This window comes from Glandiceps talaboti, chromosome 12 (assembly GCF_964340395.1).
Source record: "Glandiceps talaboti chromosome 12, keGlaTala1.1, whole genome shotgun sequence".
Lineage (NCBI taxonomy): Eukaryota > Metazoa > Hemichordata > Enteropneusta > Spengelidae > Glandiceps > Glandiceps talaboti.
This window is the reverse complement of record NC_135560.1, coordinates 23,440,800-23,456,121: the sequence shown is the minus strand read 5'-3', so window position 1 is coordinate 23,456,121 and position 15,322 is coordinate 23,440,800. Positions and strand designations below refer to the sequence as shown.

The 15,322-nt window shown below is 35.8% G+C and overlaps 1 protein-coding gene across 1 annotated transcript; it reads right to left on the bottom strand.

Moving 5' to 3' along the window:
• Positions 1–556: 556 nt before the first annotated feature.
• LOC144443476 (activating signal cointegrator 1-like) lies at positions 557–14,866 on the bottom strand. The gene is made up of 11 exons (XM_078132962.1): positions 14,603–14,866; positions 13,592–13,895; positions 12,569–12,823; positions 11,602–11,798; positions 9,371–9,583; positions 8,725–8,842; positions 7,036–7,214; positions 5,839–5,960; positions 3,662–3,759; positions 1,940–2,036; positions 557–1,664 (listed from the first exon to the last, which is right to left on the bottom strand). The coding sequence occupies exons 1-11, from the start codon at positions 14,692–14,694 to the stop codon at positions 1,609–1,611; spliced, it is 1,731 nt and encodes a 576-aa protein (XP_077989088.1). The 5' UTR covers positions 14,695–14,866; the 3' UTR covers positions 557–1,608.
• Positions 14,867–15,322: the final 456 nt, after the last annotated feature.

The following is a 15,322-nucleotide window of genomic DNA, read 5'->3' as shown; positions in this document are numbered from 1 at the left end:
GTCTTTTGTCTGTTGTAAAAAACATAGGATTAACAGCTGCTCAAATCTCAATAAAGACAATTGGAGATCAAAATGACTCAAAAATATTTACAAATTCTACCTTTACCCTTTTCCAACTCTGTGATTTGTTAGGCAATCATGTCTTCTTTGCACACACACACACACACACACACACACACACACACACACACACACACACACACACACACACACACACACACACTGCTACTCCCTCGCTCACTTACACATCATGTACAAATGTACAAGCTCTATTTTGGTTTAAAAATGTGATTTATCTTTCAATTTCTAAATTCTTTGCATGAAATCTTATTCCAACATCAGACTTTTAGTGACTTCTAGTATTGGCTAGACTGTTAGATTAGCACATCTCAGATATATTTCTTTTTTTCTGCCAAACTCAGGGTCATATGACAAAACACTTCAGGAAAGAAAACATCAACTGAATATAAAATGGCTGTTTCAGCAGCTAGTTAAAATGACTATCTTGCCACACTGAAAGCTTAAAAAACAAGCCTCAGGAAAAGCATTATGGCAGTCACAGTGCACCTGACCATGAGGTGGATAACAGTAAAGCAATCAACTTCCATTAACATTTAATATGTATGATTACCAGTCATGGTTCATTGTGCTGCCATATTGGCTTGTCTTTACCCAGACTGATTGCATCCCTGTAGTGTTAATAATATAAGACACACACACACAACTCAGCATGAACAGTTGGTTAAAAAAATCCCTCAAATTGACTCAATAAAGACAATTGTTTCGTACACATGCTGATAGTCTGTAGGGTTCTTTTTTTTTTATTGTATTTGAGAAATGGTCACGATTTACAGTTTGGTTGATGTACACAACCAGTCACATTCATACATGAAATGATTTGTGTATTGTTTTCGTTCCAACAATATTATTATTAGCTTCTACGTTTTGATCATTAGACAGAAACATCTGCCAGTATGGCATGGGTTCTTTGCCAGCCTGTTTGGTCTCCAAGTGAACTAGCCCACACAATATGCATTTAAATAAGAACAGTTGTAATTATTGTTGGCCTGTATGCTGGTACAGCAGAGTGGTCTTTGTTACACTGCGTCAAAACCCGACCTGCATGGATAATCAGCATACTTATGCCTAGATAATTTACTTTGTGGTAATGTATCTTCCACGGTGACTGACTGAGTCATCGCTGCAATTTTCTTTTTGTTCTCCATTTATGTCAATATACTCACAGTCTGTAAATGAAGGATATGCTTAATCTATTGTTTTTATAATCGGACCCCATTATGGATGTCAAAATGTCACTGTTGCAAAATTTACTACTATCTTCAGTTACTGGTCTCACCATATGAATATCTCCAATCAATAGTTATTACTCCGAGTAAAAATTCATCTTGATTGCAAGTGCCCTGCCAATGAAGGCTTAATCTGAAAGACAAGTGAATAGCAGCCCCCCTGGAGCAAACAGACTTCTCATGCTGGTCTTAGACTTCATTCTCATAAGAGAGTTGTTCCTACCTGCCCCTAGGGCACAGAGAGAGCATTTACAGAGCTGTGATCACATTTGCATTACTTTTCATTGATGGCTTTTTTCCCTTATTTTCTCCGCAGGCCTTTCTTTGCTGCTTGGTGTATGTGTGGTTCAAGCTTCCCTAAAAAGACAAGCAGAACAAAGAGAAATGATGGCCTAACTGCTGAGTGTTTTGTTGTTGTTAACAATGAGACATCTACTACATGGAAACTAAATGGATACAAATGAGTGAACAGACCACACAAAACAATCTCTCACATTCGGCCTGCCTTTGTCTCTAACTTTCACCACATATCTATATCTGGTCACATGGGGGCGCTATTTACTCTTCCCATCTCAAACACTATGATTTCACAAACAATGAAATCTCAAACTTTCATGGAATGAAATACTTACATATTTTATGCTGGCCCTTAATTGGAAATTTCACCACTAATTCCTGAGGATTTTCACAGATAAACACATATGGGGATGCAGACTCACCATTAGGAAACTGTTGTATGAATAGAGAAATAACACACATAAACAAGAAACAAGTTACTAAATTGGTAATACTTATATATATATTCAGAGTGGCCATATGGATTAAGATTGGGTATTTACTTTAGATTTAATTTATAAAACAATTTTATGATGGCTTCCTACTTGAAAAATCTATGTGAAATAACATATGTCAAGTCCTTGTTTGTAACTCAATAAATAGCAAAAGATTAATAAATGTGTAAAATGTTTGTTATTGTATGTATAATAACAAACTTTTTACACATTCTTTCAGCTTTAATATTTCAATGTATAGAGTTACAAACGCACAGACTTTCTTAATGTTGTTTCACACTGACTTTTCAAGTCGGAAGCCATCATAAAATTGTTTTATAAGTCCAAAATCCAAAATAAATACCCAATCTTCATCATCCATATTGCCACTTGAAGTGCTTGATCTATGTACATTAGAAATGGACAAATACATAATCAGTGTTTTGATATATGATTTCACAGAGATCTGACATAATGAAATCCAATTAAACAGACATACAATGTCTTCACATTTTCTAACGATAGTCATGAATTTTGATTATCCCATCTCATGATGGTGAAATGACGAATTCAAAACCCCCCATCACATGGATTCCAGGCTATGAGTCTGATGGAGTGATATTATGATTGTCTTTCGTTTATGTTGTAAACTGTGATACAGAAACATAGTTTGAATGGTTCTTGCTATACAAGGCTATGGCTATTTATATCACAAGGCTATGGTCTCAAAGATGCAGGTCATTACTCAGGCATTGCTTCACTTGTTTGTCTAGACACTGGTTCAAGTTGGGTATTCACAACATAATTGTTTGATCAGAGAAAATCTTCTCTGTTGTCTATAGTTTGAAGATTCTACTTTTGTATATATCATATTACATTGTATTGAAAGATACAGTGTCAAATGTATGAGTTGAATACAACTCATTTTGCAATTCTGATAAAACAAAGGAAACTGTGCTATTTATAGGTTTAAGGCATATAAGAGTAGAGGATCAAGTTGATACAATGGTCGGTTGTTAGAAGCTTTCACCATTCAGCAGAGTGAAATTGGTATCACATTGAAGGTTGCATGGACTCAGTGTCCTTCAGGTATACCAAACTGGTGAGATATGATTACAGTCACTGTACACTTAGCAACGTGACACTGGGAATACTCAAGTAGAACTAATATGGGGACAAAAGGTGACTCTTAGGTGACAACATATATCCTTGTAGTAAACTGTCTATAAATGTAACTCTAAGAGAAAGTTTTGAGTACAAACTTTTCTGTAATCTTGTGTCACATTTTAAACTGAAGTAAACTGATGAAGTCATTTTCTAACACTGATTGCCAAAAAGGCTTATTCCCTGCACTGACATCCTCTTTTACTGGAAAGAACTGGGAAGGGTGTGTACAGAGACAATAACACACTGTAATACAAGGATGAAGACTCAAGGCTGTTAGATTGATGTTAAACTGTAGACACTGAATAATTCATCATTGTTAGCACTCCTGTATAAACCATTCACTACAACACTAAGAGAGTGGTGTTACCGAAGTGCAAACAAATTAACAAATTGTTCAGTCTCAGTATAGAACTGTACCTTTTCTCTGTATTGCTCCTGTGACATACAATCCACAACATCAACACAACCTAACAGACAACTGATAGGATACTGTTCAGGAAATTCAAAATCTTCATCTGAAAAATTAGAATAAAAGTCTTCATATAAGACACAGAATCCCCAAGTACTATAATTCTAAGTGACAATAGTGGCATGATTTAAAAGAAATTGGTGGCAACAAATGAATATTACAAAAAGTTTGTGATATGCAAGAAATGGCCTGACTTTCATGATTAGATCCTAGAGGTCAAAGTCAAAGTCAAAGTCAAACATCAAGGTCTTAAAAGAAAGCTTGCATCTGATAATATGGGATAGACTTAAATGGAGTCTGTATGTATTACCGTTTTTGCGTTACACAGTAAATATTGATTTGTAACTACAAATATGGCCGCAGTTCAAACAAATTTGCATATATGTCATGAAACAAAGGGAAGTGCATATGTCCCATATAATATGGCTTCTTGCTGTGAGATTTGAAAGAAATTAGCCATTGCATGTAAGAGATATGGATGGACAGATGGATGGACAGATGCATGGATAGAGCCCATTGTAATAACCCCTTCGGGCACCACCCAAGCAGGAGGTAAAAACAGAAACTGGAATTTGTTAGGTGTCAGCTCTTACTTCAATTTTGTCAAAAGCTATAAAATTCTTATTTTTGTATACTCAATGAGTAATAGTTTTGTCTGTTACATGTAAGATATTTTCAGAACCTGTCTGAGTAAATCTTAGCAGTCAATTCCATGAAGATGATGACCATCACAATACACATATGGAGGACATGTTATCACTATATCATCATAGAAGAACAGTTGTCTTGTATTTCCTCAATACCCACTATTTCACACATGGCTTCATTTTCTCTTACATTCATTTTTCATATCCTAGGGCAGTTTACTCAAACATGCACAATACAGAACAAAACAATCCAATGTAAGCACACATCAGTGGGCCACTAAATGAAGTCAAGGTTATGCTTTGATTTCCTTCTGAATGCAATTCTACCCTGATAAACATGATATTGGTTCATTAATTTAGTTCACAGCAAGTGATGTATCAGGCAAACTGACTGTCAACCCGCATTGAATGTGAGTGAAAAGAAAAGTGACTTTGCAATATAAAGGATTTGTACAACACCTCCAGGGCCAACATGATGGCCAGTATATAATCTATACAAATGCTCTGGCAGGTGCAGGCTAGCTGATAAGTTCTAAGTCTTTGAGTCTTACATCCTTACCTTTGCATACAACAAAGCTGACAATATATTTTCACACAGCTATCAATGTTTGCATGATTCAGGCAGAGATCAGTTAAACTGACTATATTTGTTCCAACTCTGTGAGTCTTGTATGGATTCCTCTTTGAGTCTTACATCCTTACCCTTGCATACAACAACAACACTGACAGTATATACTCACACAGCTTGGCCACACAGCTCTCATTGTTTGATTCAGACAGAGATCAGTGTATTTATCCATAGTTTTATCTCTTTACTTTTTGGACTATAATTTCACATGTTTTTTGTTGCTTTGGTTTAAGCAACATACTGATGGAAATTAAATGACTTTTATTTTGAAGGTGGATCTGTGTAACAAATCTGTTGATTGCAATTTCCCAAACATACTGTTTTATTAATGAGCTGTGAATATATTCCCACAATAGTCTGAATACTGACAAATTGAAACCAGTTTTTCAATGCGTTCTTTTGTTTGTCAATGGATATACTAAATGACTGGTCATTGTAAGGAGTGATTAAATAAAAGTGCATCTATGATGACAAATATTTCTGACTGATTAGTCTTAATGGACATACATGTACACTGTGTATGTGTATGTGTATGTGTATGTGTATGTGTATGTGTGTGTGTGTGTGTGACTATGTATGTATGTATGTATGTATGTATGTATGTATGTATGTATGTATGTATGTATGTATGTATGTATGTATGTATGTATGTATGTATGTATGTATGTACGTACGTATGTATGCATAAGGTTTTAAATTCTCTTTGTACTAACTTTGTACTAGTACTGGCCAACCCTACCTACTTCTGCCTCTAACTCCCTCGCCTGAATACAAATGTGTGTCAAAATCATACAGCCAGTCAATTTTGTCAATGTCTGACAAAGTGAAAGAAAGGTGTTTATGAACTAACCCGGGTTCATCATTGCGTGCATGTTTTCTAGCTCTGTTATCTCTTGTGGGGTTGGTTTCTTGGCAGCTGCAGCTATCCATAGTCTACCTCTGTGTGGACTATACCATGTCCTGCCTTCATGTCTGTCAATGAAAGAAAGACATACCATACTACTAGGAGTACTACTATTCAACCTGGTTGTTATAGAAACACCTTGCTAACTCTTATCACATTTAATACTTAGCTATGACACAGTGATATTTGTGGGACACACCAAAGTACCCGATCCCTTACTATTTGGTGACTCACAAGAAATCAAGTTCTTATCATATTGGCCGACAATATCATCTTGTACTATATAGAAAACACAATGTGCTAAGGAAGTTGTTTTGAAGTTTAAAGTATACATTATATACAGATATGTGTTGATTTATGACATTTATCATCAATCTATTGAAATCATTAGCTCAGCTTCATGTTGGCTTCCAGTCAACCTCAGAAACATTTAACAACCTCTAGGTTTAAACCTAATCAGACAACATTGTATAAGAACAAAGTGTAACTCATCTAAATATAGTAGAACTATAAAACAAATTTGTTATCAGACCTTTGAGGTATATAATAATGTACTAGGCTGGGTCCTAAAACATATACCATACATGGCTAATATGAGTTTGATAGCATTATATATATGTTGTATTTTAATATGAATTAAAAGAGCAACAACCAAGGATTGGCAATATAACTTGAGGAGGCAATATGTGGCTAGTGATATACTTGTCTCATAAATCATGTTATTTTTCTACTTAATACAAAAACATATCAAATGAACGATTGCTTTATAGCAGCTGGTTATGCCATATTTGGTAAGTTGTTAGAATTACTTGTAAAGCTGGCTTTCAGTACTGACAGGAAATTTGCATTTTGTTGACAATAGTCTTGTATTATTTCCTTAGGTTTCTGTTTATTCAGACAAGGAAAATACAAGTGACCTAAGGGGCCTTGTTGCTATTACAAGTGACCTAAGGGGCCTTGTTGCTATGAATCAAAGGTGAGTAGTGACAAAGCCCTTTAGGTTACAAGTATATTCTGGTCAAATGAAAAAGAAAATGTTGTGAAATAGTATAATAATTATACCTATTGTATAAAGGCCTAGGAAGAACACTACTCTTGGTGAATCTAGATTTAGAAAAGAAGAGCAGAGATATTTGTACTTACATCTTTATTCCAGCAATCAGTAAAGAAGCCCAAGGCTGGTGCATACTTAAAGACATACCATCGTCTGACATTTCAAGTAGTTCTCTGTCTTGTATACGAAATGCACTTTTAGCTTTGGAGTTCTCCAATGTGTCTGACATCTTAGCATTTTGAATTTTCGATTTGCCTTTCAAAACAAACTGAAATAAGTAAAAAAATACATTTCAGAATATTGTATACACAGCTCATGCAGTCAATATTTACAGTGTTACGTACAATGAGTTTCTTGCTTGAACTTTCAGAAGCTGCACTATGGAGAATTAAATACATAAAACCATAGACCCTCCACCAACAAGGGTCTATGATGAAACCATCAAGGTTCACAGTCATGGTGTATAGCGCCCTCTAGTGTTGATATTACAAATTCACCTGAAATGTGTTTTCACACAAATCCTGGCCATGTTGACACAGATTAAGGAAACAATCCTACTATATAGATAGAACATTACATTATATGAAAGGAGATGTATGAAACTTACATAAACTTTTGAAAAATGTCAATGAAAAAAAAAGAGTTCAGCTTGTAGAATGACTTGTTGTATTCACATAATCTACATGCAAGTGTTCAAGTGGTGCAAGCTGAGTTTATAAACTTTTTACTCAATAAAAAAAAAGTTGGCTTCAGTAAGTACAATACTGTGGGTACTTTTTGAATATGCAGCAAAAATTATGCCAGAAAATGTATAGACTCAGCTTGTACCCCTTTAAGACTTTGATACTGGTAAATACCCATCACTTTTGATATACAATACTTTTCAGATAGAGTAGTGGATTTATTTGATGGTCAAAGAGGTAATATAATATATTGATAGGAAACTACTTATGACAGAAAGTCAAACAAATGAGAAAGAAATCAATAAACAGAGGGTGGAGGTCTGTTCAGAACTATATACCCTTCTTCTGGGTAGTTGTATGTCTTGGTAATGCCAATGTAAAGACAAGGTGAATTCACACTGGCATGCAGAGTGCAATGTACCAAAATATACATAAGGCTAGAAACCCTGTAAGAATTCAAATGTGTTATGTCTGCAATAGACACATTGAGAGTTATGTCCCATATATGAAATCAAGCACTGGGTGAAAAACTAAAACACCAGATAAAGAATCAATTTTGATTAAAGTTTGTGTCAGTTTTGTTTAGAAGCTTCATTCATGGTCAATACTAATGTTATCTCAGCCGACCTTTGGTGCTTTCTGTGTGATATTATCTCAATCTACCTTTGGTGCTTTCTGTGTGATATTATCTCAATCTACCTTTGGTGCTTTCTGTGTGATATTATCTTAACCTACCTTTGATGCTTTCTGTGTGATATTATCTTAACCTACCTTTGATGCTTTCTGTGTGATATTATCTCAACCTACCTTTGATGCTTTCTGTGTGATATTATCTTAACCTACCTTTGATGCTTTCTGTGTGATATTATCTTAACCTACCTTTGATGCTTTCTGTGTGATGTTATTTCAACCTACCTTTGGTGCTTTCTGTGTGATATTATCTCAACCCGCCTTTGGTGCTTTCTGTGTGATATTATCCCAACCTACCTTTGGTGCTTTCTGTGTGATATTATCTCAACCTACCTTTGGTGCTTTCTGTGTGATATTATCTCAACCTACCTTTGGTGCTTTCTGTGTGATATTATCTCAACCTACCTTTGGTGCTTTCTGTGTGATATTCGGATTGATAAGACCAGACTCTGAGTTTATCTGTGTTTGTCCACCTGTTCTGTAGTCTGTACCAAAGTTGATAGCTTGAACAACAGCATCGTTTCTGAGTTGACATGGACAAAGAAAAGGTTAAGGTCTACAATTACACAATACAAAATATAGCTACAAATATTTTACTATGTTTTATATTGAAGTGATTACAGCTGTTTGTTGTACTTTATTACACAGATAAGCGTTTTCTCTGAATAAGGTAGAGGGCGCCAAGCTCTCCTGTAACTGCTGAGGTGAAGATCAATTTCCATTTTCTCAACAGAAATTTTGACCCGACAATGTGGGTTATGGTATAAATATGAATATAGTCTCCATGTATTACAATGTCCAATATACCATCCAAATACAATGTAGCATAGTTTATATTTAAAAAAAAGGCTCCAGTCAGTTAAAATTGGCTAAATATAAACAAATTAAGTAACATGCAAATGCATGGTAAAAGATGTTACCTTTGAGCCAAGTTGAATAAAATCGACCCAATCACAGGAGAGAAACAGTTGTAGCCAAATGAAAACACACAATCCATTTCAATATTTGCTACTACTGTTTACACCCTCTGGAGACTAAAAATTGCAATTACCTGTTATACATATCAACAACTTCATTATCATCCAGTACTTGTCTACCAGCAAAGTCTAAAGTCACTTTTTTATTCCTCCTAGAGCCATGCCGAACTTCTCTCAGTTGGTCTTCTCTTTTCTTCAAAGCATCTCGTTCTGTTTTTGACAGCCATCGGTTTGTGTCAGTTGCAAAGTAATCAGACTCATCATCTATCACCTGAGTTCTTCTCACACTGATGGAAGATGATGTAAATAAGAAGAATGAGTAAATACAACCGACAATGTTAGCTAATCTGGAGAAGAGAAACATGTATGTAGCCTAACCATGCAATGTTTCAGTTGTTATGTAGTTTTTACTTGTTGGTGTCTGACAACAAACGATGCAAGAAGAACAAGTTAGCTAGTGGTGAGAAGCCACTAATACAGCCAAGCTATACAAAGTTTGCAATGTCTGTTGTGAAGGTTTAGGGATTTGCTTGTTGTGAAATTGATCAAACGAGTTACTATCTAAGCACAGAATACCACAGCTAAATCTCAGCCATAAACCTTCGTTTCAGTTGTCCAGACTCCTCTGACTTTGGCTGGGCATAGAGAGTCCAGGGAAATATAACATATCTCATGACTATGTCAAACTTTAATATCTGTCATATTCAGAAACTCAGCTAACCCTCAGTTAACTAAGTTAACTCTATGCAAGTTTACTGGCCTGTTTACCAATAACACCCCCCCCCCCCCTCATTATTACTAACACATGCAGGATATTGTTTACATTTTACATAAAATGACGACACTATTTCACAGTGTTTTGCAACCATAGCAAAAGAACTGAACATATCATCACTTATCATTGTCTTCTGCTATACATATTATAAAATACTGGAAGCAACTTTACTCATAGGCCTAAATTCCTTTGAAATATTAGACATGAAAACAATTGCCATTGAGATTCCCCAAAGATCTGTCATTTTGTTCTCATTTTAGTTATACAAACAGTCAGATCAGTATTATCAAATGGTCATCCTATGACTCTCTTCTATCCTACAAACATCTCATCCTAATATTGGCCCCAATTACACACCATGCAAAGATGGAGCATTCAGAGGACCAAACAGCTAATATTGGCCCCAATTACACACCATGCAAAGATGGAGCATTCAGAGGACCAAACAGCTAATATTGGCCCCAATTACACACCAAAGATGGAGCATTCAGAGGACCAAACAGCTAATATTGGACCCAATTACACACCAAAGATGGAGCATTCACAGGACCAAACAGCTAATATTGGCCCCAATTACACACCATGCAAAGATGGAGCATTCAGAGGACCAAACAGCTAATATTGGCCCCAATTACACACCATGCAAAGATGGAGCATTCAGAGGACCAAACAGCTAATATTGGCCCCAATTACACACCAAAGATGGAGCATTCACAGGACCAAACAGCTAATATTGGCCCCTATTACACACCAAAGATGGAGCATTCACAGGACCAAACAGCTAATATTGGCCCCAATTACACACCATGCAAAGATGGAGCATTCAGAGGACCAAACAGCTAATATTGGCCCCAATTACACACCAAAGATGGAGCATTCACAGGACCAAACAGCTAATATTGGCCCCAATTACACACCATGCAAAGATGGAGCATTCAGAGGACCAAACAGCTAATATTGGCCCCAATTACACACCAAAGATGGAGCATTCACAGGACCAAACAGCTAATATTGGCCCCTATTACACACCAAAGATGGAGCATTCACAGGACCAAACAGCTAATATTGGCCCCAATTACACACACCAAAGATGGAGCATTCACAGGACCAAACAGCTAATATTGGCCCCAATTACACACCAAAGATGGAGCATTCAGAGGACCAAACAGCTAATATTGGCCCCAATTACACACACCAAAGATGGAGCATTCAGAGGACCAAACAGCTAATATTGGCCCCAATTACACACCAAAGATGGAGCATTCACAGGACCAAACAGCTAATATTGGCCCCAATTACACACCAAAGATGGAGCATTCTGAGGACCAAACAGCTAATATTGGCCCCAATTACACACCAAAGATGGAGCATTCAGAGGACCAAACAGCTAATATTGGCCCCAATTACACACCACAGATGGAGCATTCAGAGGACCAAACAGCAAAATTAATGGTCATCTGTAAAAAACTACACACAATTAGATTGGTCTTATTATTAAGTGGTCATCTTCTGTAATATAAACAATCTTACCTTGTTCTATCGTATTCTATAAGTTTGTCTTTGTGCTTCACTGCTTTCTCAAAATTTGCCTTCATTTTGGAAGCTTCAGTATCTATCCTTCCTGTTAATTTGTCATTGATAAGATGATCGCCCATCAACTTCTTGAGTAGCTTTTCACTTTTGTGGGAATTTCTAGCCAAAACTTCTTGTTCTTCTGGTGTACACACCTAACAAAAAAACACAGAATGTTACTTTTTTTAATTAGCTTTTGACAAAAGGGGAACATCTCTCCAGGAAATAGAGACATTTCCATAAACTATGGGTTCCGGTGAATCATTTAATGATGTTACATCATCTACAATTACTTGCATTTTCAGAGAAACATCATGTTGATTTTTTGCCTTGATAGAGTATCTTTGCAATGGACTATTGCATCATGGGAGTCAGCAGAAAAAAGGGCAAAAACTTCCCTACAAAACATATCTCCAATCATCATTTGCATATGTCACTTCTTCATTCTATGAGTGGTGAATATTGTTCACTACAATTAATATATAGTTGTCATTCATCTTGGTAGAACTGATTTGTTTTCCAGCCAGTGGGATGTAAATGACAAATTACCAAAACATTCTACTCAAAAGAGGAAATTACACATATTAACTTGGCATAAACAAATCTGGATACACTCCCTATAGAAACATTCACACCAAATATCAAAGCAATCTAAAAACTAGTTTTGAGTGAAGAAGTCGAAAATATCATTTTTGACAAAAAATACTTCCACAAAAATGTGCTAAAACAGAAAATTACTGATATCAACTTGGGGCATGAACAAACCTGAAATAACTCCCCCTAAATGGATATGCACACCAAATATCAAAGCAATACAACAGCTGGTTTCAGAGAAAAAGATGAAAATAGAAAAAGTTGAGACAACAAATGGCTGATGACAGAGAACCAATAGATCTGATCTAAAATCCTAAATTATCATACTTACCAAAGCACCACAAAAGAAACATGGTCCAGAGCCTTCTTGTTCACACACTACTCTGCCACATTTGACACAGTTATTGATAAGTCTATGTTTTTGTGCTTGACATTCACATGGATGTCTGCCTGGTATCTGTACAATACTTTTGGCTTGTCCTTCTGTACTGTATAGAGACACATATTTCTGTTTCTTCTTAGCACTGCCTTGTTTACTGGCAGCTGATTGAGTAGCAGTACTTGAAGTGCCAAGATAATCTTCCTCCTAGTATGATTGATAGACAGTGCAATAGATGAGAAACTCATGATAAGTGATAGAATCTTACAGGAATCAAGTCTTCTACGTTCCCCATTCCCAACACTACTGTGATGTTAATTGGTGTCCAAATATGGTCCTACAATAGCACTATTTCAAAATGTTTTGGTGTGGGTGGTGCACTCACTTTTAGGTAGGTCGCAGCCACTTCCATTGTGCAGTGGAATGCAGCATGTGATCTAGCAAAAGTACTTTCGGAAAACTCATCAGTTGACCTTATGACAGTTGTCACAATATTGCCCAAGATATATTAGTAGTATTCAGTATTTCAAAACGAAACAATCTTGTGCAATATTGCGACAACAGTCATATGGTCAATTCACAAGTTTTGCGAAAGTACTTTCACGCACTATCACAATTATAACCACAAAACAGAAGTGACTGTGACCTACCTAGAGTGAGCACGCAGCCAGTGGCAAAACATTTCAAGTTAGTGCTATTAGCTAGCCAGTTCATAACAAAATACATTACACTGTCTACTCCTAACATTCAGAGGTGTTAATTGACAGGGGAATCTAATAAAGTTAATTTTACTATAGTTTTTATTTTTTCATTTACATACCCTGATTCACATAGTTCTACAATTTTTTCAGCTTCTAATAATAAATTAGAACAATGGAAAGGAAACATATACAAATTATGATATAGACAGCAACAAGCAATCCTGCTATAATAAAATGTTCTCTTCACTGATTCCTTCACAAGTATAATACTAACCCTAACAGGTGGGTCTCCTGGCATTCTGGGCTTGAAGGGTATCTTCATCAAATCCACTTTTTGTTTTTCTGGTTTCTGTTTAGTCTTTTTACTTTTTGTTTTCTCACCACTCTGAAACTGGTCTTCTGTATCGTCAAACTTTCTGTAAACCTGGACATTGTCTGGTATAAGTGGTTGTCTTTTTGGTGAGGTGGTCAGGCTTTTAAGTTCATCTATAAATCTTCTGTGCTTTGGGTTACTACCATCTAATAGTTCTAACATATATTCCTCCAGTTCTTCAGTAATGTCAATATTCAAAACATACCTGAAAACCATACAAATGTAGATAGAAAAAAAACAGGAATATTGCGATTAATTACATCAACTATTACTGTACAATGATAAATAATAATCAGACATTTTCAAATTGCATTTCTCCTATTCTATTCCATGGTCTCACTTACAAGATCTCTGAGCATTTTGTCCATAGAGGCAATCAGTCAGCATTGTCATTTTGTAACTGTGTACTCTTCAAGTATCTTTTTAAATTTTGGGAGTTCAAGTGACACAAAGAAGTAGATATCTACCCTAGAAAAACATTTGCCCATGATATTCATGAAAAATAATGGCCAATCATATCCCAATGATATTGTAAACTATTCAATGTTTGTATTCTGGATCCAGGTAATGGTTACTCCATCCCAGGCAGTAAAGGACGAATATACAGACACATAACAGACATACACGAAGACAGATAGACACAGGTTATATTATTGTAGCGTTAGTTTTTCATTTGAGATTTTGGATACAAAGCTTAATACGGAACGATAACGCTAAAATTATTGCAGCTGGAGGGTTAATGTAGCTAGTTTGAGATGAAGGGTAGCACTATATGATGTAGCATACACCATCTCAACTTCCGGGTTGACAACGTAAAGGCATGACAGATTGACACACATAATACGTTCTAAATGACACTCTAAACGCAGGTTCTTGTTTTTCATGGTTGACATAACAAATGGGGAAACTTACTTAGCAATATCTTGAACTTCTGATGACGGAACGTGAAGATATCTGGATAGTTCGTCGGAACACCACTGGAGTTTTTGAGAAGCAGAAGACATTCTGCAGACTGAAGTGTAGACACAGTTGATTTCCAATATGTTTATCTCTGAAGTGTACACACCGAAATTTTCTTCCCATAGAAAGTAATCTGTGATTGGTAGATTTAGCTACTACTTAAAAAAAATTCTTAATTGTCTAAAAATAAATTTACACATTAAATATATGCGTCGTCAGCTAATTGATTGCACAAGTTGGCAGCCATTTTGGCAATCTCTACCCGAATCTTTTCCGGAGATTTACGAAGCTTTAATACAACACGCCTTGGATTTTATAAATCTAGCAAAATTATTCAGGAAATATATTAGATTTTAATTTGAGTAAAATTTTACGTACTATTCAGTCCTCAAATTTCCGACTACAAATTAAGTGAGTTTAAGATATCGCTTGATGAGCAAAACATTAGCTGACCTTCAGGTCAGGTCGAATCCTGCGGTTCAAAGAAACAGACCCATCCAAAATTCAAAGGGGGGGAGGATGGAAGCTAAAAATATGTTTTGGATGTAAAATTGACATCGCAAGATGCTTCAAGTTTTCCTTTGGAATTTTAAGATAAAAATCTATGTAAAAAATATAAAATTCAATATCTTCCATCGTTTAACTTTTGAAAAACACATTTATTAAACTTTC